This window comes from Arctopsyche grandis, chromosome 6, assembly GCF_051622035.1.
Source record: "Arctopsyche grandis isolate Sample6627 chromosome 6, ASM5162203v2, whole genome shotgun sequence".
Classification (NCBI taxonomy): Eukaryota; Metazoa; Arthropoda; class Insecta; order Trichoptera; family Hydropsychidae; genus Arctopsyche; species Arctopsyche grandis.
In genome coordinates this window covers 4,373,090-4,395,790 of record NC_135360.1, presented here as the reverse complement: position 1 = coordinate 4,395,790, position 22,701 = coordinate 4,373,090, and the positions used below count along the sequence as shown (strand labels likewise).

The window sequence follows — 22,701 nt, the reverse complement described above, 5'->3', positions numbered from 1 at the left end:
GATTATTACCAGCGGATATTTATTAATTTTATTTTTGTTTTTTATCACTATTATTTCTATTTTTATTTATTATTGGTTAACTATCTCGCTTAAACAGTACCCGTGTGAGGAATAATCATAGGGCCCATATTTCAATACGCAGTAAGCAGCAAAATCTCAAGATGCTTCAAATTTAGAAAATGTATTAATGCATGTAGTTATTAAAGTAGCCGAGGCAGAGTTAGTATTGAAATGTGTATTTTTTGCGATATCATTTAATTCCAAATTTATAATAAAAAATTCAAATGTAAAAAAAAAGTTATTTTTTTGTTGTAAGCTAACATTAAAAGAAAATATTAAACATTAAAGTTTGACTTAAACGTAAAAACATTATATTATATTTAAAAACATGTTTCATTTATCACTCAGTAAATGCATCGGTACAAGATGCATATTAAAACCAGAACGTGACTTCGAAACGGATCCAATAATCGTCCATGCGTTTGTATCAGGGTCGTATTCTAGCACCGTTGAGCAAGTACCTCCTGAAATAGATGAAATATTATTACTTGCATAAAAAAAACACATTAATGATCCGACAAAAAAATCAAAAAACTCACCGACACAAACAATTTTTTCATTGTAGGCAACAGCCCTATGCCCATACCGTCCTTCGGGGAGACTAGCAACAACCGCCCAGGTTCGAGCCTTCAGGTCAAACCGTTCAACTGAGTTATGATGTGAATCATTAATACCACCAAAAGCATAGATATAACCTCCCAATGCAACAGCCTACAATGTGAGACAAACTAAATATTACGATATACATACCAGTAATAATTTTTAACGCAATATTCAAAACGCAATTTTGCCCAATGGTGACAAGAATGTAAAATGGCGATTATAAAGACATAATTTCAAAAAATAATTGGCAATACTTACAGAAAACTGGGATCTCTCATAAGCCATTGGTGGAGCAGCCGTCCATTTGTTATTTTTTATGTTGAATATCTCCATCGTATTTAGAAATCCGTTGCGTTTGCTTGACCCTCCAATTACATATATTTCATCATCTATTACAGCGATTTCGTGGCCACAACGTCCCTCCAACATAGGCGCCACAGATGTCCATGAGTTTGTATTGAAATCGTACCTTTGAAAAATCGTAAAAAATAGTTGTATGTACATAAAATAAAATATAAATATTGCGTAAAAACCAGACGATTAGAGGAATCATTCTTTTAATTGCTCTAGTATTTACTCCAGCTCTGCTCCATGCTCAGAGTGAAAAGTTTGCGTAGGAATTACACGCAAGCTTTAATGGTCGACAGCAAATCATCTTTTATCGTTTGCCTATCGCTTAAAATAATTTCAGTGCAGAAAATAATCGTTCAACACTCGCTTTAGTGGACATACTTGATGCAAATTTACAGACATACAACTTGAAATTGTTCCTAGTAAATATCCTGAAACATTGATTTTACTAGAGTCAACTTGTAGTCTCCACCCAGCAGTGTGCTGCTAAAATATTATTATCCGGCTCTCATTTTTTATTATTAGCTTTTATTCGTCGTGTATACTCGGGCCACCATTGACTCCACTGCTATCTACTCCGAGCTCTGCTACAACGCTCTATTAAAAAATCATCATAAATGTACACCAACCTCTCTACATTCTTTAGTGAGGATTCGCATTGTTGAGTGGATCCTCCTGTAATGAAAACTTGGTCATTCACAACAGCAGCTGCAGAACAGTGTCTTTCAACTACCATAAGTCGAAGTTCTGTCAATTCCTTTGTTGCAAAATCCAAACTGTACACCTATTTAATATAAATATTATACATATTATTATAACTATTGAAAACTAACACAGTAAAAATTACGACATATTTATAAACACATATAGTGGGTCAAATGCCAGAGAAGAGTTTGAGGAGACAATTTTTTTTATATTGTTAATATATTTTACCCAGCTTCCTTCAATATTTATAATATAAACAGCTTAAACATGGCGAATCTAATAGTAAATATTTATTTGTAACATAAACAGCTTAAACTTACAAAGTCTCTTTCGAAATTATATATAACCAGATTAACCAAAAGCCTTTTTTTAACCAGATTAACAAAAAAAATTTTGATAACTGTGAAGGTAAATTTTTGTGCGGCCACGACTCATTTTTATAGATGGCAATTATGTAAATACATACATGTGTATGAACATAGTCACAGAAAAATTAAATATGTGATCTATTGATCGTGAAAGCACAAATTTATACAAGTTTAATAATAAATTGAATAAACACCTTATTTGTAGGTTTATTATCATGAATACCGCCAAGAATTATCAGTTTTTCATCAAAAATAACTGTCGCAAAACTATTATAAACGTTATTCATATTCCAAAATGTCACCCATTTATCAAAAACTCCTCTACAAATTTCGATTTCATTGGCAATCTGAAATGCAAAGTTGAAAAATATACATTATTATATTTATGAAGGTATGAGAAAATTCAAAATTCCACCGCACGCCACTGCAATGCACATATAAGATAATTAAAAACATTAAAAAATATTTAAAAAAAAAAGCATAAACAAACTAAACTTACTTCTGATGAACCGTCTCCTCCCACAATTAGTATAGCTTGTGTACTCTTTCTATTTTTTGCATTTGGCAATGATAAACACGGTTTCTTTTTTGGAATCATATGCCATTCAAATAAATCCCACAATTGTTGCCAGCATACATAATTGTAACAAAGAGGTTTCACTTCATTTAAAATGAACTGAAATTTTATACAGTTTATCAATTAATTGCATGCCTTTTTTAAATTCATTGTGATGAGCACAAATTTAAAAATAATTATATCAAGATATATTTGAAAACATTAATAGTACACAAATAATTAAATACAAAACAAATTTCAAATATGTATCACTCGATGATATTAATACCTCTTTAGACAACAGAGGAAATCTAATAAATTTAAACAGAATATCTAGATGCTTCTTCCGATTGTCCCAGTTCTTTTGCACCCACAGCTTCAAACCCAGAAACACTTGCTCTTCGGTGGTGACATTCAAATCATGAGACTGCAGCAACTCCCCCAGTTGGTCAGCGTCTACGTTGAGAAACGCTTTACCTTGAATCAACTACAATGCAGACAGATTTCGTGAATATTACAAAATATTTATGATCTAAAATTATAAAACAACGTGATTATTTACGTCAACATAATTTTCAATCGTGTAAGTATTCGTTTTTTCAATCAATCGCAAATAGCTATAATGCTTTGCAAATTCTCCGATTAACAAGAAGTTTTCAGTATTTAATGCGTTTTCCAAGTAAGACAAACAATAGTCTTCAAGTTTTTGGGAGTGAATAATTTTGGAGAGTTTTATCAAGTCCATCGCCTCATGTGGATCCAGATCTGCAAATATTGTAAAAGTTTTATCATACAGAACCATCGTGTTAATACGAACGAACTTTCTGAAAAGTTTAAATTCTCACCGAGTTTGCCTTTGTAGAAGTATTCAACAACTTTTTTCACAGTGTCCGGAAGAAAATCATCACAATTCTCCAAGACAATTTCATTCGATGATTCGTCGAAACGATCAGTCAAATAGTCACTGTTGCTTGCTATAATTAACTTGTGTACAGGAAATCTGAGAACGGCGTATTTTGTGAACTTGATACATTTAGTAAACATATAACCTCGACTCGACTACAATACATAATACATATTTGAAACAAGACTCACCTTATCTTCCCGACAACCAAGTCAACATTACAAAATACATTATCTTTGTAAAAACTATAAATTCGCCCCAGCATAAGCAATGCATGCTGTACATCTATTTCGTCACCAATTTCGCTCATATTCGTCACGATTCCAATCTTTTCTAAAAATCAAATATTGCCAATTTATTATTATCAACAATTAGGGCATGGGTAACGGTGAGCGATTTTTAAACAATGAAAACATAAGTATATTATATTTAAATAATAATATATTATCCTAGTTAATATGTACATACCTAAATTTAACTTTTCAACAAATTACGCTCAAAAGATATTCCCGTTAAATATCAAGACACTACCAAGACCAAGGTCTAACAAACACTGCAGCTAAAATAACGCAATCCATGAGCCTGACGCGCAACTTCTGGAATGTTTCGAATCTGGGATTTCCCTAGTGAGCATTATTTCACCAGTACATAGTTTCAGTGTTGTCATCATCAAATACCTCATAAAAAATACATTTTTATGTAAAAATAAATATCTACCATGTAAACAAAACTAAAAATGACGATTCTCTTTTCCAATACCATATTTAAAACTATAAGTATTTATTTCGGCATTATGGTGAAATATTCACCGGTCCTTATTTACTTATTGTCTCGGGATCGGAAGAAGCATTTAGATATTCTGTTTAAATTTATTAGATTTCCTCTGTTATCTAACTGACTATTTTTGGAACTATAAACTAACCAAATAATTTGTTGACTATAGTTAATCGATAAACTTTATAAAATTTAAATTCATTTAGTTCATTTAAGGTCTATCCATTTTGACTGCACCAGAGAGTACCTTTCGTACTTGCTGGTTACGTGCGGTTGCCGGTTTGTACTGTGCCAATATGAATCGATTCCCACATTCAACATAGTGTCGTAGTGTCGAGCATTCTACATTTCAACCGCTTAACAATTGGCGGTACCAGATTGCCGTTTCATTAAATTGCTTTTAGTAATTAAGAGGGCTGGATACCCGAAACCTTAATTTTGTTGCCGTTCCTTTCTTCGATATATATATTGAGTGAATGCGACAGTTGCGCCTCGACCAGATAATATCTATTTTAAATCGACAAAATCGAGGTTTCGTATTCTCCAGTTTTCTCCTCCGAAACTGGACCAATTTAAAAAAAAATTTCCTAATCGGTATGACAAAGATATTTTCTATGTTTGTGTCTTCGTATTTTTTTAAAAATAAGCACGCTGGACTCTTTTTGTGGGTGTAAAAACCAGGCGTTTTTATAGATGTTTGGTGGATCCTAGCTCCTATAAAAAATAACTAATCAAAAAGATAAAAACATGTCTATTGTGGATATCCATAGCATATTAAGAAATAATTTCTCTAGTGCCATCATTGAGGAAGGGAGAAGTGTAATACGTTTGTATGGAGAAGACGCTGGTGTTCAGCCCTCTTAACAATAGCACAATTTAGCTAAAATCTAGAACCCCATATGAACAATACCATATGGGGGGTTTGGTGCAAACGATCGACAAGCGCCAGACAGACTGAACCACAGATTAACTGGATGGCTGCTTTAAACGCAATTGTCGACTTCACGAATGATAGATTGCACATCAGATGACGAGTAGCCTTTCGATGTGCACAGATGCAATTATTAAAATTGAGTTGGATGTCTACCTCACGGGCCCGAAAGTGAAACGCCCGAAAACGCAAATATCGGAAGGCAAAGATCGAAAATCGAAAGATCAAAAAAAAAAAGGGTGCATAGTAAACGGTACTATGTATATATAATATATATGAGTGGCATGCGGTGAAATTATATCTCTTTTTGTCATACAGCCTTGTTTAATGTGCGCGCGCAGAATACGGGAGGAAAAGCCTGTTTCTCTTGTTCCTGTTGTATCCTGCTCGCGCAAATTATGTGAGTATGTACCGTTTACCATGCACCCTTTTTTTATCTTTCGACTTAAGATCTTTCGATTTTCGGTCTTTGCCTTCCGATATTTGCGTTTTCGGGCAATCATATTGTGGGGAATAATCAAAGAACTTAAATTTCAATATGCAGTTGCAGCCAACTCTTAAAAGTGCTCTAAATTTGGGAACATTCTTAAATGTAGTTATGAAAAAATTTAAGTTGATATATTTTTGCAATATCACATAATAAAACATCACATATAATAAAAAATGCAAATGTATAAAAAAAATATGTTTATGTCATAAGCTAACATTATTAGCAGTAAAAGTAAAATATTAAACGATAAAGTTTGACTTAAACGTAAAAACATGATATTATATTAAAAAAAAAACCAGTTTCATTTGTCATTCAGTAAATGCATGGGTACAAGATGCATATTAAAATTGGAACGTGGTCTCGAAATAGTCTGTATCGGGGTTGTATTCTAGCACGGATGAGTGATTACCTCCTGAAATAAATATTAATCACTTGCATGAACAAACACAATAATGGTCGACAAAGAAATCAAAAAACTCACCGACGCAAACAATTTTTTCATTGTACGCAACAGCCCTATGCCCAAATCGTCCTTCGGGGAGACTAGCAAGGGACGCCCAGGTTTTAGTCTTCACGTCAAAACGTTCAACTGAGTTAAGATGTGAACTAATATTACCACCCATTGAAAAATCCTAAAAAGTGAAAAAAAAAACTAAATACATATGTATAACTAAAGAGCGGACCAACTTTGCGCCGTTCATAATTCATTGTTCGTCGTGCTTTGTTCATTTTTAAGATGAACCTTTTTTTATGCTCTCTAGCTTTATAGTTTGCCCTGTTTCCTGGAAAAAGCACGCTTCCGCTCCTACCTCTACATATAACGATATTCATACTTGTAATAATTTTTGGTTGTGGCTATTTGCAGGTACTATATCTGCGAATTATTGGCTATTTGCAGGTACTATATCTGCAACAGGCGCAAAGCCTTCTGCGCATGCGCGTGAACTTATAATCCGATTATAATATCTTACATTTATTGTATGTATGCTAGATTTGATTGAATTAATAATATTAACTAATTTGGATTGTATTTTTTACTCTACATCACTTTACAAGTTCGAACTAAATCTTAAGAGGTTCAAAACAAAATTTTAGCAGTAAACACGCCGACAGTGACATATAAGGCGCATGCGCAGAAAGCATTGCGCCTGTCGCAGATATAGTACCTGCAAATAGCCAATAATTTGCAGATATCGTACCTGCAAATAGCCACAACCATAATTTTTAGCGCAATATTCAAAATTCAATTTTGCCCAATCGTGACAAGAAGGTAAAATGGCGATTATAGAGACATTATATTATTTCAGAAAATAGTCGCCAATACTTACAGAAAACTGGGGTCTGTTAAATATTTCGGCAGCTGAGATACGTTGGTTATTATTAATACCACCAATAGCACAGATATAACCTCCCAATGCAACAGCCTACAAAGTGAAACAAACTGAATATTACGATATACATGTACATAATAATTTTTAGCGCAATATTCAAAAATCAATTTTGCCCCATAGGTGACAAGAATGTAAAATGGCGATTATAAAGACATAATTTCAGAAAAAATTGCAAATATTTACAGAAAACTGAGATCTATTCTCAGTCATTGATGGAGCAGCCGTCCATTTATTATTTTGTATGTTGAATATCTCCATTGTATATAGGAATTCGTTGTTTTTTTCCCCTCCAATTGCATATATTTCACCATCTATTACAGCGATTTCGTGGTGTTGACGTCCCTCCAACATAGACGCCACACAGGTCCAAGAGTTTGTATTGAAATCGTACCTTTGAAAAATCGTATAAAAAATTAGTTATATGTATGCAAATATACAATATACAATCTAATTCATGATCATAAGTATCAGACGTCAAAGAGGAAAATCAAATACAAATTTAGCGTAAAAACTAGTGGATTAGAGCAGATTTTTTTAATTGCTCTACTCGGGTATCAAATAACTTGCTCCAGCTCCACTCTATGCTCAGAGGAAAAAGTTTGGATAGGAATTCTACGGCTCGGTGATTATTGCCCACGAAGCGATCGCCCAAAAGTCACAAATCTCATAACGGAACATGTGACAGGCGAAAAGTCCATCACACTAACGAGAACTCGAGTGCCAAATATTTCGTATTCGCGATTTTCACGGCAAAAATTTGTCTTTTGGGCGATCGCAACGTGCGTAATAATCCAATTACCGAATTATACATATGCTTTAATGGTTTTCAATCAACCGCAAATAGCTATAATGCTTTGCAAATTCTCCGATTAACAAGAAGTTTTCAGTATTTAATGCGTTTTCCAAGTAAGACAAACAATAATCTTCTAGTCTTTGGGAGTGAATAATTTTGGAGAGTTTTATTAAGTCCATCGCCTCATGTGGATCCAAATCTGCAAATATTGTAAAAGTTTTATCATACAGAACCATTGAGTTAATACGAATGAACTTTCTGAAAAGATTAAAATTCTCACCAAGTTTGCCTTTGTAGAAGTAGTCAACAACTTTTTTCACAGTGTCCGGAAGAAAATCATCACAATTCTCCAAGACAATTTCATTCGATGATTCGTCAAAACGGTTCGTCAAATAGTCACTGTTGCTTGCTATAATTAACTTATGTACAGGAAATCTGAGAAAAGCATATTTTGTGAACTTCATATATTCAGTAAACATAAAACCTCGATTCAAATACAATACATAATATTTGAAACAAAACTCACCTATTTTTCCCGATAACCAAGTCAACATTACAAAATACATTATCTTTGTAAAAATGATATATTCGCCCCAGCATAAGCGATGCATGCAATCTTCATACGCGGTTGAGATTCGCGAAGAGCTACGTCTGGACAGTATTACTACACGGATGTGAGACGTGGACTCTGAAAACCAAGATGATCAGCCGCATTGAAGCTTTTGAGATGTGGGTCTATAGGCGTATGCTGAAGATTCCGTGGACCAAAAAGATATCAAACGAAGCTGTCCTCGGCATGATGGGGAGAGGCAGGGAACTTGTTTCTGTCATCAAGCGGAGAAAGATGGAGTACCTCGGACACATGATACGGGGTCCAAAATACGAATTTCTCCGTTTGATAACCATGGGGAAAATAGAAGGAAAAAAATGGATTGGCAGGAAAAAGTTATCTTGGCTTCGAAACATGCGCATGTGGACCGATATGAGCGCCGAAGAGCTGTTCCGAGCCGCTGAAGACCGATGCGGATATATTCAAGTAATCGACGAGGTGGTCGCCAACGTCCGGATGCGGACAAGGCATTAACAAGAAGAAGAAAGAGATAGTTGCATACGTAATGGCAGAGTAAACGAGATCATGTTGAACAAACGGGGTGAGAAAGAGATGGCCGTATACGTAATGCCTGGAGCGCATCATCGGTTTACGGAAAATCTGTGAACGAGTTGTCGTGTCACCGCGGTATCCAAGTGATCAATATTAAAGTGGTCGATTTGATCAGTATAACAACTAAAATATCAGTATAAAATACAGTATACTCTCGATTATCCGGGCGAATGCTGGGGAGGAAATGCACGGATAATTGAGAAACACGGATAATCCAAACCATCAAATATCTTATTTACAACACAAATTTTTGATTCATAATTTTAATACTCATTATTAATTACGAAAAACGCTCATAGTTAAGCAGATAAGTGGCCGTTAGTAGTTAGTACTCGTTTCGTATCGTTTTATGACTAATGTAACCACTGGTATCATCTTCACTTGTAGTGTCACTCTCATTTTCTTCCTCTTGAGAAACAAAAGAAACGATATCTGCATCATCCATGCATTACTTAAATCATGATTGAGCCACTCCTGGATGTTTTCTTTTTCCACGTTATCAAAACATTTTCCAATAATTCAAATATTTCAGATATATAATTTGCTTCATTCTCTTCAGAATCTACTAAATCTGTTACCATGGCAGGAAGAATCTTTCTAAATGATCGTGCAAGTGTGAATGACTTTACTTTTGATTGTGTTGTATAGCATCCAATATCGTCATTTTTTTCCAGAAATTCTTGATGGGAAACGGACAATTTCGCACATAGCGATCTCGTACACGAAAATCGCGAATACGGAATATCTGGCTCTCGAATTCTTGTTAGAGTTATATTTCACGGGAGTGACTCTTGGTGGGTGGAATTTCAAGTGCCGTGTGAGAGTTGTCCATGTGGGAAATCGTTACGTGACTATTTTTGATATACAAAAAAAAAACATAATACATAAAATATAATACTCGACATTATTCTAGTCTCATAAACATCGAGGAGTGGCTCAATCATGATTTAAGTGATCCAGGTTTTAAAAGCATGAATGATGTATCTCAAGAGGAAGAAAATGAAAGTGACACGACAAGTGAAGAAGATACCACTGGTTACATTAGTTATAAAACGGTACAACACTAGTACCACATAACTACTAACGACCACTTATCTGCTAATTATGAGCATTTTTCTTAATAAATAATGAGTATTAAAATTATGAAACAAAAATTTCTGTTGTAAATATGGGTAATTGGACTATTCGTCACATCGGGGTGGTCACAAAGACAATTTTTGCCATGAAAATCGCGAATACACAATATTTGGCACTCAAGTTCTCGTTACTATGATAGTTATCGTTAGTATGATGGACTTTTCGGCTGCCAGATGTTCCGTTATAGAGATTTTAGTGACTTTGTGACGAGTAATTTGTGACCAGTAATCACCGAACCGTAAATATGATATTATATTCGAAACCAAGTAAAAATTTTATGGTTCGGATTATTTCTTTATTTTTCAATTATCCGTGACTTCCCTCCCCAGCATTAGCCCGAATAATCGAGAGTGTACTGTATTTGTACTATTTCTTCCATAAAATATATGTGGGACATAGTTTTTAAACCCAGAAAAATGCGTGCGTGCCTAAAAAAGAACCAGCGTGTGCATAAATGATTAAGTTGACATCCTTAATTAATATTAATAATTTTAAGCGCCAAGCGATTGATTAGTTTAAAAATGCGTATTTTTTTCAAGATATCGTTTAATTAGACAGGTAAAAAAATACAATTATGTATGTAAATACAAAAATATTTTTCAATTTATTACAGGTTAATTTTGTTCTCTTTAGATTTAAATGTAAAACATTACATTATTATTTAAAAGCTGGTTTCAATCCTTGTTCAGCAGAAGCATTGGTACAACCATCATATTGAAATTGCGTAGCGGTTGTGATAGAGATCCATTCCGAATCCATGTGTCTGTATTGGGATCATATTCTAGCACAGAAGAGTTTAAATTACCCCCTGAAAAATAATGTAAAACCTAGTATTAGAATGAAATAAAACAAAAGATTCAGCACACGCCAAGTTTAAATTAAACATTATGTTATAAGGGATATTAAAGACTCACCGACGCAAATAATTTTTTCATCGCACACAACAGCTCTATGTCCAAATCGGGCTTCGGGAAGACTGGCAACGGACGACCAAGTATTTTCCTTGATGTCAAGCCGTTCAACGGAAACGAGTGGTATACCATTTATACCACCAATAGCATAGATGTAGCCACCTAATGCAACAGCCTACAAAGTGAAACAAATTACATGTAACGATCATTTTGTTTTGCCAAATGTACATATAACGATGGTTATAAATAGCTAGTGTTGTGCCCCATGTAATATCATCGTGTTTGATCCGCACGCGGTCGTATTTTTTATTCCAAATACCTTTTAAATATATTTAACCAGTTGTTTTACCCGGCTTCGCTCAGTATTTGTAATATAAACAGCATAAACCAGAGAAATGTTATAATAATAGAAGTGGCTTTAGGCGTTATATTGTTGTCAAGTGACGATTGTCCACGCCGAGCGATGGGTGACGTCAGGCCGAGCGATTGGTGACGTCAGGCCGAGCGATGGGTGACGTCAGCGACGAGAGCGTAAACATATACACACATCCACGAAGACACACGAACACACATTCATTCGAATCATTTCGAACGGGTTGGATCGGTGATCGTGTAATGCGCGCACTCAACTTTTTACGATTAATATAATATGTGCGCGCGCGCGCCTATAAGCTACCTTACAATATATTTATTATATATATATAACATATAACTTTATTTTAATTCGTGTATCAATTCCTTTCCAAAACCACCTATTGAAATCAACAGGCACAACACTAGTTATATACATACATATGTATATAATATCAGAAGAAAAAAAAAACGCTAATATTTACAGCAAATTCAGATCTTTGCACCGTCATTGGTGGAGCTAATTTCCATTCATTTCGTTTTGTAATGTATATTTCCATCGTATTCAAGACTGTGTTTCCGTCGGACCCTCCAATGACATATATGTTTCCATCTAATACTACTGCCTCATGGTGATAACGTTCTGCCAGCATAGATGCAACACTTGTCCAAGAATTCATAACGATATTGTACCTTTAATTAAGAGAATGCAAAAAAAAATTATGCATATTTTGATTATTGTATATAAGATAGTTATTAAAATAATATAGATATTGTGTAAAAGCCATTATACGTAAAAATCGACCTTTCTACACTTCTCAGTGGTTTATTAGCACCGTGTCCTTGTGGTGAAACAAAATTTTGAAATGAACCAAATTTATAGTTTTTGTAAATTTCACTCAATCCTCCTATTACGAAAACCTGGTCATTCATAACGGCAGTTGCAAACAAATACTTTTGTTGTTGCATTGGCTTAAGTTCTGTCAAATCTTTTGTGGCTAGATCCAAACTGCATACCTGTACAATATAAATATTATATGTAGATACATGTGATATTGTTCGTAGTGACGATTTGGCGATACTATGATTAGACTTAGGCTAAGGTTCAAAGCAAAAGTGGGCTTTTTTATGACGATTGCACCGATGACTATTCACCCACCCTTTAGCAATGCACCCAATATGAAATACATGACACCTGAAGAATTCTTAAAAAATGCAAATCAACATTTAGACGTTTTGTGTGAAATAGATTTTCATATAAAAAGTATAATCCTCTTCATTGACACATTAGAGTTTCTCATAAAGTCCAATTCTATAAAAAACCATGAGAAAGTCAACGATTTTATTTACGTAGGTGTTTTAAGCTCAAGGGAAGGAGGATATGTGCAGAAGAATAAGAATGGCGAAAGCAACGATGATCAGTCTGCCACAGATTTGAAGAAAACGTTTTGTAATGAATAAAATGAAAATCTGTTTGGCGCAATCTTTGGTTTAATTGTATTTAGTCAAGACATGGATGGTGAAAATGAGAGAAATGTGTAGGAATCTAGCACGACTTGTGCTATTACGAATCAAAACCAGTGATCTCATCATCGATCCTGTACAAACATGCATAACTCAAGGGCAACGTCCCCTTCCACCATTACAGAAGAAAGAGTTCATCGCTCGATCGTAAAACGAACGAAACCCAACAGTGATGTCATCAGGCAACCGCGACACATGTCCTGAAAAGTCGTTTACGCTTGGCACACTACCCCATTCTCAAACGAACGACGTCCTGGCGCTGACCCCATAGCTATAAACCACACGTGTACCAAAGACACGTGCCTCGAAAACAGGTCAACACGTGTCCTGGAAACGAAGACAAAGCATCTGCACGCGGCACGCTTCAAGCCAGAACGTATACAAAGCGACGCACCAGCTCCCAACACCAGAGTGAACCTCTGGAGTTCAACCAGCTCACTTCAACCGAAGCTCAACCTCTTCGTACATACAATAACCATTGTAACAATTGAACAAAAATAAACGATCCTCTTCCAAACTACACAACATGTGTTTCGTTAGGCTGGGATACGGTCAACATACCTTCCCTGCCTTACAAATGAATTCATGGATTCAACGATAGGACAGTTTTCGTTCCAGTGTTAAATGGGACAGTTTTCGTTCCGAAACAATGAATGGCAAATGTCCTCAATTGAAAAGGAATCACCAGAATATTAATACTAACACTATTACTCATTAACCTGGTGCAGCTGATTGCATGCATAGATCACCAAATATTAATTGTGAAACTATCAAATCGTCTCTCACAACTTCTGGTGATATCCATTGCATTATATGGAGTCAAGACATATCAAGACATTTAAAAAGAGGGATATGTTAGGTGCTTTCGAAATGTGGTGTCAAAGGTAGATGCTTTTGGTACCGAACGTCTCTATCCTCAAAAAACTGACAGTCTCAGAGAGACTCTCCACAACATGTAGAAAAAGGATTTTATCCTACTTTGGCCATATTGCAACGAAGAATGTGAAGAGCCTCGAGAAGCTGGTAGTCCCCGGAACACTAGAGTGAAGGCGAGCGAGAGGATGGTGAACCACAAGATGGTCAGATTAAATCAAATAAGTGATGGGACCTTCCCTAAATACCGCATTATCATAGCGTGGTACAAGACCGGGAGAAGTGGAAGCCGATTGTCTACCGAATTTCAGATAACAGGATTGACCACGACGCTCAGCATTGAGCAATACAATAGAAGGAATATATTATATGTATATGAAATGTAGATTGGTTTATTAAGTATGAATCTCTGAGTATATTTATAGCGGGGGGTAGCGTATTAAATTACAAAAAATTATAATATGAGGGGGACAATTTTTAGAAATGGGTATAATCGTCATTGTAATATGTATTTGCAGTAATTATTAATACTCGTAAATATTATAGTACCTCGTTTGTAAGTTGTGGTTCTACATTAGAAAGTTTTGAACCAAAGGTAAAGGAAGGTGTGGCGAAGGTATGGGTTGGCTGATTGTTTTGGGAAAAGGCAGTTTGTTTTGCGAAAAGACCAGAGTTTGAGAAAAGAACAGGGGTTGCTTGTGATGTTGATTGTTGAGGTTGATTGTGATCTTTCACACCGCCTAATATTATCAGTTTATTATTGTCCAATAGAGCAGCTGCAAAATTGTATAAGTTTTTTTTTATATTGTAAAGTGTGGACCACTTTTTACCTAGAAGTCCATTACAAATTTGAATTTCACTGGCAACCTGAAACATAAAATCAAAAAAAATGTATATATGTATGTATTGTATCCTATATACACCCTCGCCCTCGTAAATATATCCTATATGCAGTGGCGGCTCGTGCATAGGAACTGCAGCGCTGCAGCACCCCCACAAAAAATACAAAATTCACATTTGTATACATTTACAACTTGTGAATATAATTTAAATAAGAATGATTAGATATTTGACATAATCATTATTAATCAGTATGTCAAATATATCTAAATACAAGTTGTAAATGCGATTTTTTTGTAATTTTTCTGGGGATGCTGCAGCGCCGCAGTTTCTATACACGAGCTGCCACTGCCTATATGTACTCGTAAATACGTATATATTTTACATATATAATAGCACTATTATATGTATATAAACATATTAATCTCTATGTCTGAGGGGGGTCTACGTGATGAGACAGAATGTTAAATTACGCAAAGTTCGAAAATCGAAAGATCTTAAGTCGAAAGAACAAAAAAAAATGGTGCATGGTAAACGGTACATACTCACTTAATTTGCGCGAGCAGGATACAACAGGAACAAGAGGAACTTTTCCTCCCGTATTCTGCGCGCGCACATTAATACGGGAGGAAAAGCCTGTTCCTCTTGTTCCTGTTATATCCTGCTCGCGCAAATTAAGTGAGTATGTACCGTTTACCATGCACCATTTTTTTTTTGATCTTTCGACTTTCGATTTTCGATCTTTGCCTTCGGATATTTGCGTTTTCTGTAATTTAACATTCTGTCTCGTCACGGAGACCGGTCTGAGGGTTACAGAACATATTCAGATATAAATATTTACATATATATTTAATAAAATAAAAACATATGAACATATATGTACATACTTGCGGGGAATGACCGCCTATAATCAAAATAGTTTGTGAGCTCCTTCTGGGGTTTAAATTCAAAAATGGTATATGTGGTCTCTTTTCTGGATTATTGTGCCATTCAAATAAGTCCCACAATAATTGGTAGCAGCACACAGAGTCATAACAGAGAGGTTTCACTTCGTCAAAGATGAACTGAAAAAATATTAAATTAATCAATGAACTACCTTTTTAAATTTATTTTGTCGAAAAATACATGTTTAACAAAATTTGAATAATGAAACATTAAAATGAAAATAAAAAAAATCGAACCCATGACTTGAGAGAGCATTTTGATACAAATTGAGCGCAAATGTAGGGAAACTTACACAAGACAAAAGTTCTACTTTTGTCATTGTTGTTGGATTTTGTTAGAATTTTTTTTATTACTTAAAATCACTAATTATTATACACATTAAATATCAAGAAAATAAAAATAATTAATAAGGACAAAATAAAATAATAAAATATTGTTTTAAAAAAAATACTACCTCCGGTTTACAAATTCTGACCAAGACCAAAACAAAAAACAATCAGCTTCAATTTAGTACATAAAGAATACAAATTTTCAGCTTGATACGTTCAGGGGTGTGGAAAGAATAGTGGTCAAAACATTTTTGACTTTTCTAAGAGGAAAAAATCCCACTTCCTATACTTGAATTTTTTCGTGAAGAGCACACATGTTAAAGGGGTCGAAAAAAATAGTGAAAGAAAAATCTAACAAGGGTAAACTGCAACTTCCGGTTGACGGATGCTTACCAAAATATTATACATAACTTAGTATTATGCTTAAACTTATAGATATGAAATTTCAGTTCAATAAACCAAAAGGTTTCTGAGAAAAACATAAAAAATCTCGATTCTCTAGAGTAAAAGTAGTGCTTCCGATTCAGGTATAAATATTCAAAGTGTTAAGGTATAAAATTTATAATTTCTATTACATGTAAAAAATTCAGTCTGATTCGGTTAGTGGTTTGGGAGATACTTTGAATTTAAAAACCCAAAAAAACTTAGTCAACTTAAAAATTACGCCATTTCAGTAACCGATACTAAGTTTTAGTTCGATAGGACTAACGATGTTCAAAAAATTCCCAAAACACATATGTACGCTGACACACACACAGACACTTTTTCTAGATCAAGAAAACGTGATCAGTGATCGAGTCTCAGTTCGAATCAGTCAAAATCTAGAGTTCGAATTTTCGCATGATCACAAAACTTCATTTATTGTTACTACGTACATAGATAAAGTAAAAACGAAAGGAAGTTTAAGTAAAAATCACTTAAAAACAGTAATAATACAGACCTTAAGAGGCAGTAGAGGAAATCTAATAAATTTAAATAAGATATCTAAATGCTTCTTCCGATTGTCCCAGTCATTTTGAACCCACAGCTTCAAGCCTTGAAACACTTGCTCTTCTGTGGTGACATTTAGATCATGAGACTGCAGCAACTCCTCCAGTTGTTCATTGTTCATATTGAGAAAGGCTTTGCCTTGAATTAACTAAAATGCAAACAATATTTCATGAATATTAAAAAAATATATATTCAAAATTTATAATATAACTTGAATATTTACGTCAACAAAATTGTCTATTGTGTAAGTCTTCGTTTTTTCAAGCAATTGCGAATACCCACAATGCTCAGCAAATTCTCCAATTAATAAGAAGTTTTTAGTGTTCAGTGCTCCTTCCAAGTAAGACAAACAATAGTCTTCAAGTTTTTGGGACTGAATAGTTTTTGAGAATTTTATCAAGTCCACGGCCTGTCGTGGATCCAAATCTGTCAATGTGATTGTCGTCATACAGAATCATAGTATTAAAATAAGGTGACCATTCGTACTGATTTTAACCAGGAGAGTACTGTTTTTTTTTGGTATCTGTCCTGATGGTAAGTCGTGAGATAAAACCAGTACATTTATTTATGTAATAGAATTTTTTATCTAGATGGATAAAGATACAAAGTCTTCGGCGAAAATTATGTTACCTACAAAAATTTTGGCAAATTAACCGTTTACCCGCAGCCGTCTTCTATGGAAGCTTTGCGCGACAAGTCTGTAGCGCGGCTGTCTTCCATAGAATTTCTGAACTTTGCACTGGATTTTGAGCCTTATATGCGCCTATTTCAACTGTTTTAAGGTACAAAATTGGTTGAATATATTACTGAGAGTTGAATGCCATCTATTCAATTTGCTTAAAATGAATATATACCAGTCAAAATTATTTTTTTGTGGAACCATACTGAAACCCCGTTTATGTGACGTCACGTCTGTTGAACAATGGCGACGATACGTCTCAATTGTATGAAGAATGATTATTTGACAATTAAGCCAAAACTACGAGATATATTATGTATTTTACTGTTTAAAATAATACTTTATTTATTAATTAACATATCTGGTTACTTGAGAAAATATTAAAATCTGTATTTAAGGTCGGAAACTCAATTGCCAAATACGCGAAAAAGGTGCCGCATACAGGGCTTGTTCGCTATATTTATCAGGAACAATTGCACCAGCCGAAGGATTTTTTACTTTCACGAATAATATATACATATGTAGTCCAATGATAAAACTAAATTGAATGTTGAAACCATTAAATGTTTGCTAATCACTTAGTATAATTGTAACCAGTCTTGTGTAGAATTTTATAAGAGCATTCAAGAAAATAAATTCATTTTATCATAAATGTGAGTCCATGATACTTTAATCTTCGTTTTAAACAATCGAAGTATTTTTGGAGCAAATGTCCTGGTTTTGAATTTGGATAAAAACGGTCACCTTATATTAAAATAATATAAAACGAACGAACTTTATTAACAGTTCAAAGTTCTCACCGAGTCTGCCTGTGTAGAAATATTGAAGTGCTCTCTTCACAGTGTTCGGAAGAAAATCATCACTATTCTCCAAGACAATTTCGTTTGAAGTATCTACTAAACGTTCTTTCAAATAATCACTGTTGCTTATCATGATCAGCCTGTGGACGGGAAATCTAGAAAGTGGCCAATTTTGTGAAGCTACTAGGCATACATTTCAATTAATTATATACACGAGACATATTCTAAAATGACTACCTGTTCTTCCCAACAACCAAGTCAACATTACAAAGTACATTTTCTTTGTAAAAATTATACATTTGGCCCAACACGTGCAACGCATGTTGTATATCTATTTCATCATTGACCACGTTCATTTTATTCGCTATTATATTTAATCTATAATTCAATGACAACCATTAAAATGTACATATGCATATATATATATATATATATATATATATATATATATATATATATATATATATATATATATATATATATATATATATATATATATATATATATATATATATATATATATATATATATATATATATATATATATATATATATATATATATTCGCTGTATTCTGTTTACTCACATTAGAATGGAGCCATAAAATGTTGAAGACAACGAGACGTAGAATGTTGATAACTAATACTGATAAAATTTTCGAGTTGACATTCTGACAGATACGAACTCTGCTTGTCTTTCCAGCCAGATAGGTGAAAATATGTATTAACTGACAAAATATAAATTAATTTTTATTTGATAACCAGGTAGTGGCTTTTTTTCAGTGAAGTCGAAGTCGTTAATAAAAATTGTATCTGACCGACAAAAACCGACACCAATCTCGCATTTATTTATGTTTATTTTTTTTATTCAATAACTAGTGGCCTGTGTGCACATACTTGTGCACTCGGTAAAATATCGCAATTCGGATCGCAATAAATTAAAAATATGAATATTTAAAAAAAAAGTTATTAAATTGTGATGAAATGGCTCCCACGTTGGGACGTGCAAGCAGTGGCGTAGCCAGGATTTTGTCAAGGGGGGGGTTTTGACAGGAAAAAAGGCAAGATAATTTATATTTAATTAATATAAAATCACAACATATAAAAATAAAGTAAATACGTAATAAACATATGGTATGAACAAAATTCAAATAAAATAAAAATAATGAATACTTTAAAAAAGTACGAAATTCACAGATCCAATCTTCGCGTATTTATCTAATATTTTTTCTGCACTAAAATTTATATCCCTATGAATATCTAATAAAGCAAGTCCATTTATTCTTACATATGTTTTTAGTCATCGTAGTGTGGCTGTTGTCACCGGAAGTGTTGCTAGAATTTTTAGAAGTATGTAAATATTGAAGGATTGCAAATTGCAATTGCAGCTAGTGCGTTTTTTGGTCGATTTTCACTAGTACCACCACATTTCCAACTCTCCAGTTAGAACGCAAGGCCCACAAAATATATCTTGGTTGTAAATTTCCCTCGAAGTCTTTATCTTATTTTTTAAAACACTTGATGTTTGAGAGCTTTTTCCATCAGGAAGCAAACATTGGAAATTTTCAAGTATATGTTTACGTCCTAAAAATCTGTCATGGATTTGGGATAGAAAACTATCCAAAAATGGTACAAACGATCAATTGCGACAGGAGTGGGATATTTTGCTGCCGACTGCACTCCGCCAAGGGGGGGGGTCCAGACCCCCTGGACCGGTATCCTCCAGGAACACGTTCTAAAGGGAAACCGTGGGCTGACCTGGAATGTGTTGTAGGAATATAGCACGATTTGTGCTATTACGAATCAAAACCAGTGATCTCATCATCGATCCTGCAGAAACATGCATAACTCAAGGGCAACGTCCCCTTCGACCATTCCAGAAGAAAGAGTTCATCGCTCGATCGTAAAACGAACGAAACCCAACAGTGATGTCATCAGGCAACCGCAACACATGCCTGAAAGGGTAATTGGACTATTCGTCACATTGGGGTGGTCACAAAGACAATTTTTGCCATGAAAATCGCGAATACACAATATTTAGCACTCAAGTTCTCGTTACTATGATAGTTATCGTTAGTATGATGGACTTTTCGGCTGCCAGATGTTCCGTTATAGAGATTTTAGTGACTTTGTGACCAGTAATCACCAAACCGCCTGAAAGACATAACACGTGGCACACGTAAACACGTGACAGTCGTTTACGCGTGGCACGACTACATTCTTAAACGAACGACATCATGGCGCTGACCCCACAGCTATAAAGCACGCGCCTCGAAAATAGGCCAACACGTATCCTGGAAACGAAGACAAAGCATCTGCACGCGGCACGCTTCAAGCCAGAACGTATATAAAGCGACGCAATAGCTCCCAACACCAGAGTGAACCTCTGGAGTTCAACCAGCTCATTTATCCGACGCTCAACCTCTTCGTACATACAATAACCATTGTAACAATTGAACAAAAAAAAAAAACGATGCTCTTTCAAACTCAACTGAGTTTCCATAGGCCGGGAAACGGTCGAAACCTTTAACCCGTCCTATAGTGTCGTTATATGTCGTAGGAGTTCTCATGGTTCTATGCAAGTCGTCGTCGAATCGCAGCCAGCTGTACGTGCTAGCGACAGAAAAGCTGGAGACCCGGTCACATGGTGTTTCCTCTATGTAGGCGACTTCTGGCTGTTTCGTAAACAGTGGCGTATGGAGAGGGTGGGAGATCCAAGAACTGTAGAGTCACTACTCGCCTTAACCGCACGTGGACCGTTCGGCTCTTGGGATGTATGGAGACACACGACTGTGTCTCTTGAAGGTCTGGTGACCAGAGAGGCGTCTGGGACGGGAGATCTGAGCTCGACCGTCTCCGAAGAAATTCCGATGGCACGAGACCGTTTCTTCTCGCGTGTGTCTGGGCGCTACTTTCGGGGAGTGGGGGTAGCAGGATGTCAACCTAGCCATTGACATTGCTGCCAACTGAAGGAACGATGAGGAGGACGTAGTGTTACAATTTTAAATATGTTGGAACTACACGCATACCTCCGACTTGTATTAACATACTATTATGACCAAAACCAGTCTGCTCAATAAACTTAGTCACGAAAAAACTGGTCACACCCAAAAATTCGACCAATTTTTAATTTTTGGTGTGACTAGTTTTCTCGTGATCAGTTTTAGGGTGAGACCAGTTTTATCGGGACCAGTTTTAGGGTGTGACCAGTTTTAGTGTGACGGGTGATCACGTGTAACCGATCTAGAGCGACCGGTTGTCCTGTGACCGGTTCTGTGACTAGTAATCACCGAACCGGTGAATACATACATAGCCTCGAATCTGTTTCTACGGTTTCTGATTGCTTTGATCAATATCAATTTTCTCGATTTGAAACAATTTCACTGTACGCCACTGTTATACACTTGCGTATAAGCTAAGTAGGCGTGTCAATAACAAATCAGGCGTGGAGCCGCTCGACTGCGAAAACATTTCAGAAACGAAATCTTACTTTAAAGTTTAAACGAAACCACTTTGGTGTTGAATCGTATATATGAGAATGTTAGTAAATTACGAAATTCATACGAAGAAATAAAATCAGGAGCGAAAAACTGGCCAGGAAGTGGGGAGAAATTTTTGCATCAGGGCCCAAAATTTCTATCTACGTCACTGGCACTAAGGGGTTAGTAAAAAGTAGTAAAAAGATGTCACCACACTCATTGACTCGCGGCGCGATTTTCACGGGCGAGTGAAGAGCCTGCATAAAAATTGTACATTTAAAAATAAATTATAATTCCTTGATAATATTATTGATTATTCAAGGGAAAAATTTTTAGACGTGCAACACTTCTTTTATATGGGGGGGGGACATTTTGGGTCCTGGGAAATGTGGTCAGCCTAGACATATATACTGCCAAAAAAATGTACGAATATAATAACGAATCAAGAAAAACTTGTATACATATATACTGTTTGCTACTAATGTTTACTCTAGGAAAATAGTCTCACGAGCATTTAGCGCCATCAATTGAAAATTAATTAATTAATTATTTTTTCTATTGGTGTTTCATATTGTTTATGTGTTGGTAGGTAGGTAGTTTTTACTTATAATACAACCTATTTTCAAAAAAAAAACCAAACCACCCATTCAAATTACAACGAGCACAACACTAGTTCTCGTATAATCATAAAACTTATTTGAATGTTTTCCCAGTTCAGAGTAAAGATTCTCCATATGTACATATTTATTATTTCTGC

General features: G+C 35.0%; 3 protein-coding genes across 3 annotated transcripts; all 3 read right to left on the bottom strand.

Moving 5' to 3' along the window:
* Window positions 1-221: 221 nt before the first annotated feature.
* On the bottom strand, window positions 222-4,206 carry LOC143913852 (kelch-like protein 25). Its single transcript, XM_077433872.1, has 11 exons — window positions 4,016-4,206; window positions 3,739-3,880; window positions 3,489-3,643; window positions 3,206-3,408; window positions 2,933-3,130; window positions 2,587-2,763; window positions 2,282-2,434; window positions 1,644-1,798; window positions 922-1,132; window positions 600-771; window positions 222-524 (listed from the first exon to the last, which is right to left on the bottom strand). The coding sequence occupies exons 2-11, from the start codon at window positions 3,855-3,857 to the stop codon at window positions 394-396; spliced, it is 1,674 nt and encodes a 557-aa protein (XP_077289998.1). The 5' UTR covers window positions 3,858-3,880; window positions 4,016-4,206; the 3' UTR covers window positions 222-393.
* Window positions 4,207-5,868: 1,662 nt separating this feature from the next.
* LOC143913853 (uncharacterized) lies at window positions 5,869-7,518 on the bottom strand. The gene is made up of 4 exons (XM_077433874.1): window positions 7,317-7,518; window positions 7,071-7,166; window positions 6,224-6,374; window positions 5,869-6,154 (listed from the first exon to the last, which is right to left on the bottom strand). The coding sequence occupies exons 1-4, from the start codon at window positions 7,482-7,484 to the stop codon at window positions 6,084-6,086; spliced, it is 486 nt and encodes a 161-aa protein (XP_077290000.1). The 5' UTR covers window positions 7,485-7,518; the 3' UTR covers window positions 5,869-6,083.
* Window positions 7,519-10,733: 3,215 nt separating this feature from the next.
* On the bottom strand, window positions 10,734-19,392 carry LOC143913851 (kelch-like protein 28). The gene is made up of 11 exons (XM_077433871.1): window positions 19,053-19,392; window positions 18,705-18,845; window positions 18,468-18,622; window positions 17,212-17,414; window positions 16,939-17,136; window positions 15,612-15,788; window positions 14,434-14,751; window positions 12,293-12,504; window positions 11,973-12,180; window positions 11,140-11,311; window positions 10,734-11,033 (listed from the first exon to the last, which is right to left on the bottom strand). The coding sequence occupies exons 2-11, from the start codon at window positions 18,821-18,823 to the stop codon at window positions 10,900-10,902; spliced, it is 1,896 nt and encodes a 631-aa protein (XP_077289997.1). The 5' UTR covers window positions 18,824-18,845; window positions 19,053-19,392; the 3' UTR covers window positions 10,734-10,899.
* Window positions 19,393-22,701: the final 3,309 nt, after the last annotated feature.

Coding starts and splice junctions, on each gene's coding strand:
- LOC143913852 (XM_077433872.1), bottom strand. CDS start 3,857: ATGAGCGAAATTGGTGACGAAATAGATGTACAGCATGCATTGCTTATG. Junction 772..921: donor ATGAGAGATCCCAGTTTTCT/GTAAGTATTGCC, acceptor CTCACATTGTAG/GCTGTTGCATTGGGAGGTTA. Junction 525..599: donor TGAAAAAATTGTTTGTGTCG/GTGAGTTTTTTG, acceptor CATCTATTTCAG/GAGGTACTTGCTCAACGGTG.
- LOC143913853 (XM_077433874.1), bottom strand. CDS start 7,484: ATGTTGGAGGGACGTCAACACCACGAAATCGCTGTAATAGATGGTGAA. Junction 6,375..7,070: donor TTAACAGACCCCAGTTTTCT/GTAAGTATTGGC, acceptor TTCACTTTTTAG/GATTTTTCAATGGGTGGTAA. Junction 6,155..6,223: donor TGAAAAAATTGTTTGCGTCG/GTGAGTTTTTTG, acceptor TATTTATTTCAG/GAGGTAATCACTCATCCGTG.
- LOC143913851 (XM_077433871.1), bottom strand. CDS start 18,823: ATGAACGTGGTCAATGATGAAATAGATATACAACATGCGTTGCACGTG. Junction 17,137..17,211: donor CAATAGACAATTTTGTTGAC/GTAAATATTCAA, acceptor TTTGCATTTTAG/TTAATTCAAGGCAAAGCCTT. Junction 12,505..14,433: donor AACCACAACTTACAAACGAG/GTACTATAATAT, acceptor TATATTGTACAG/GTATGCAGTTTGGATCTAGC.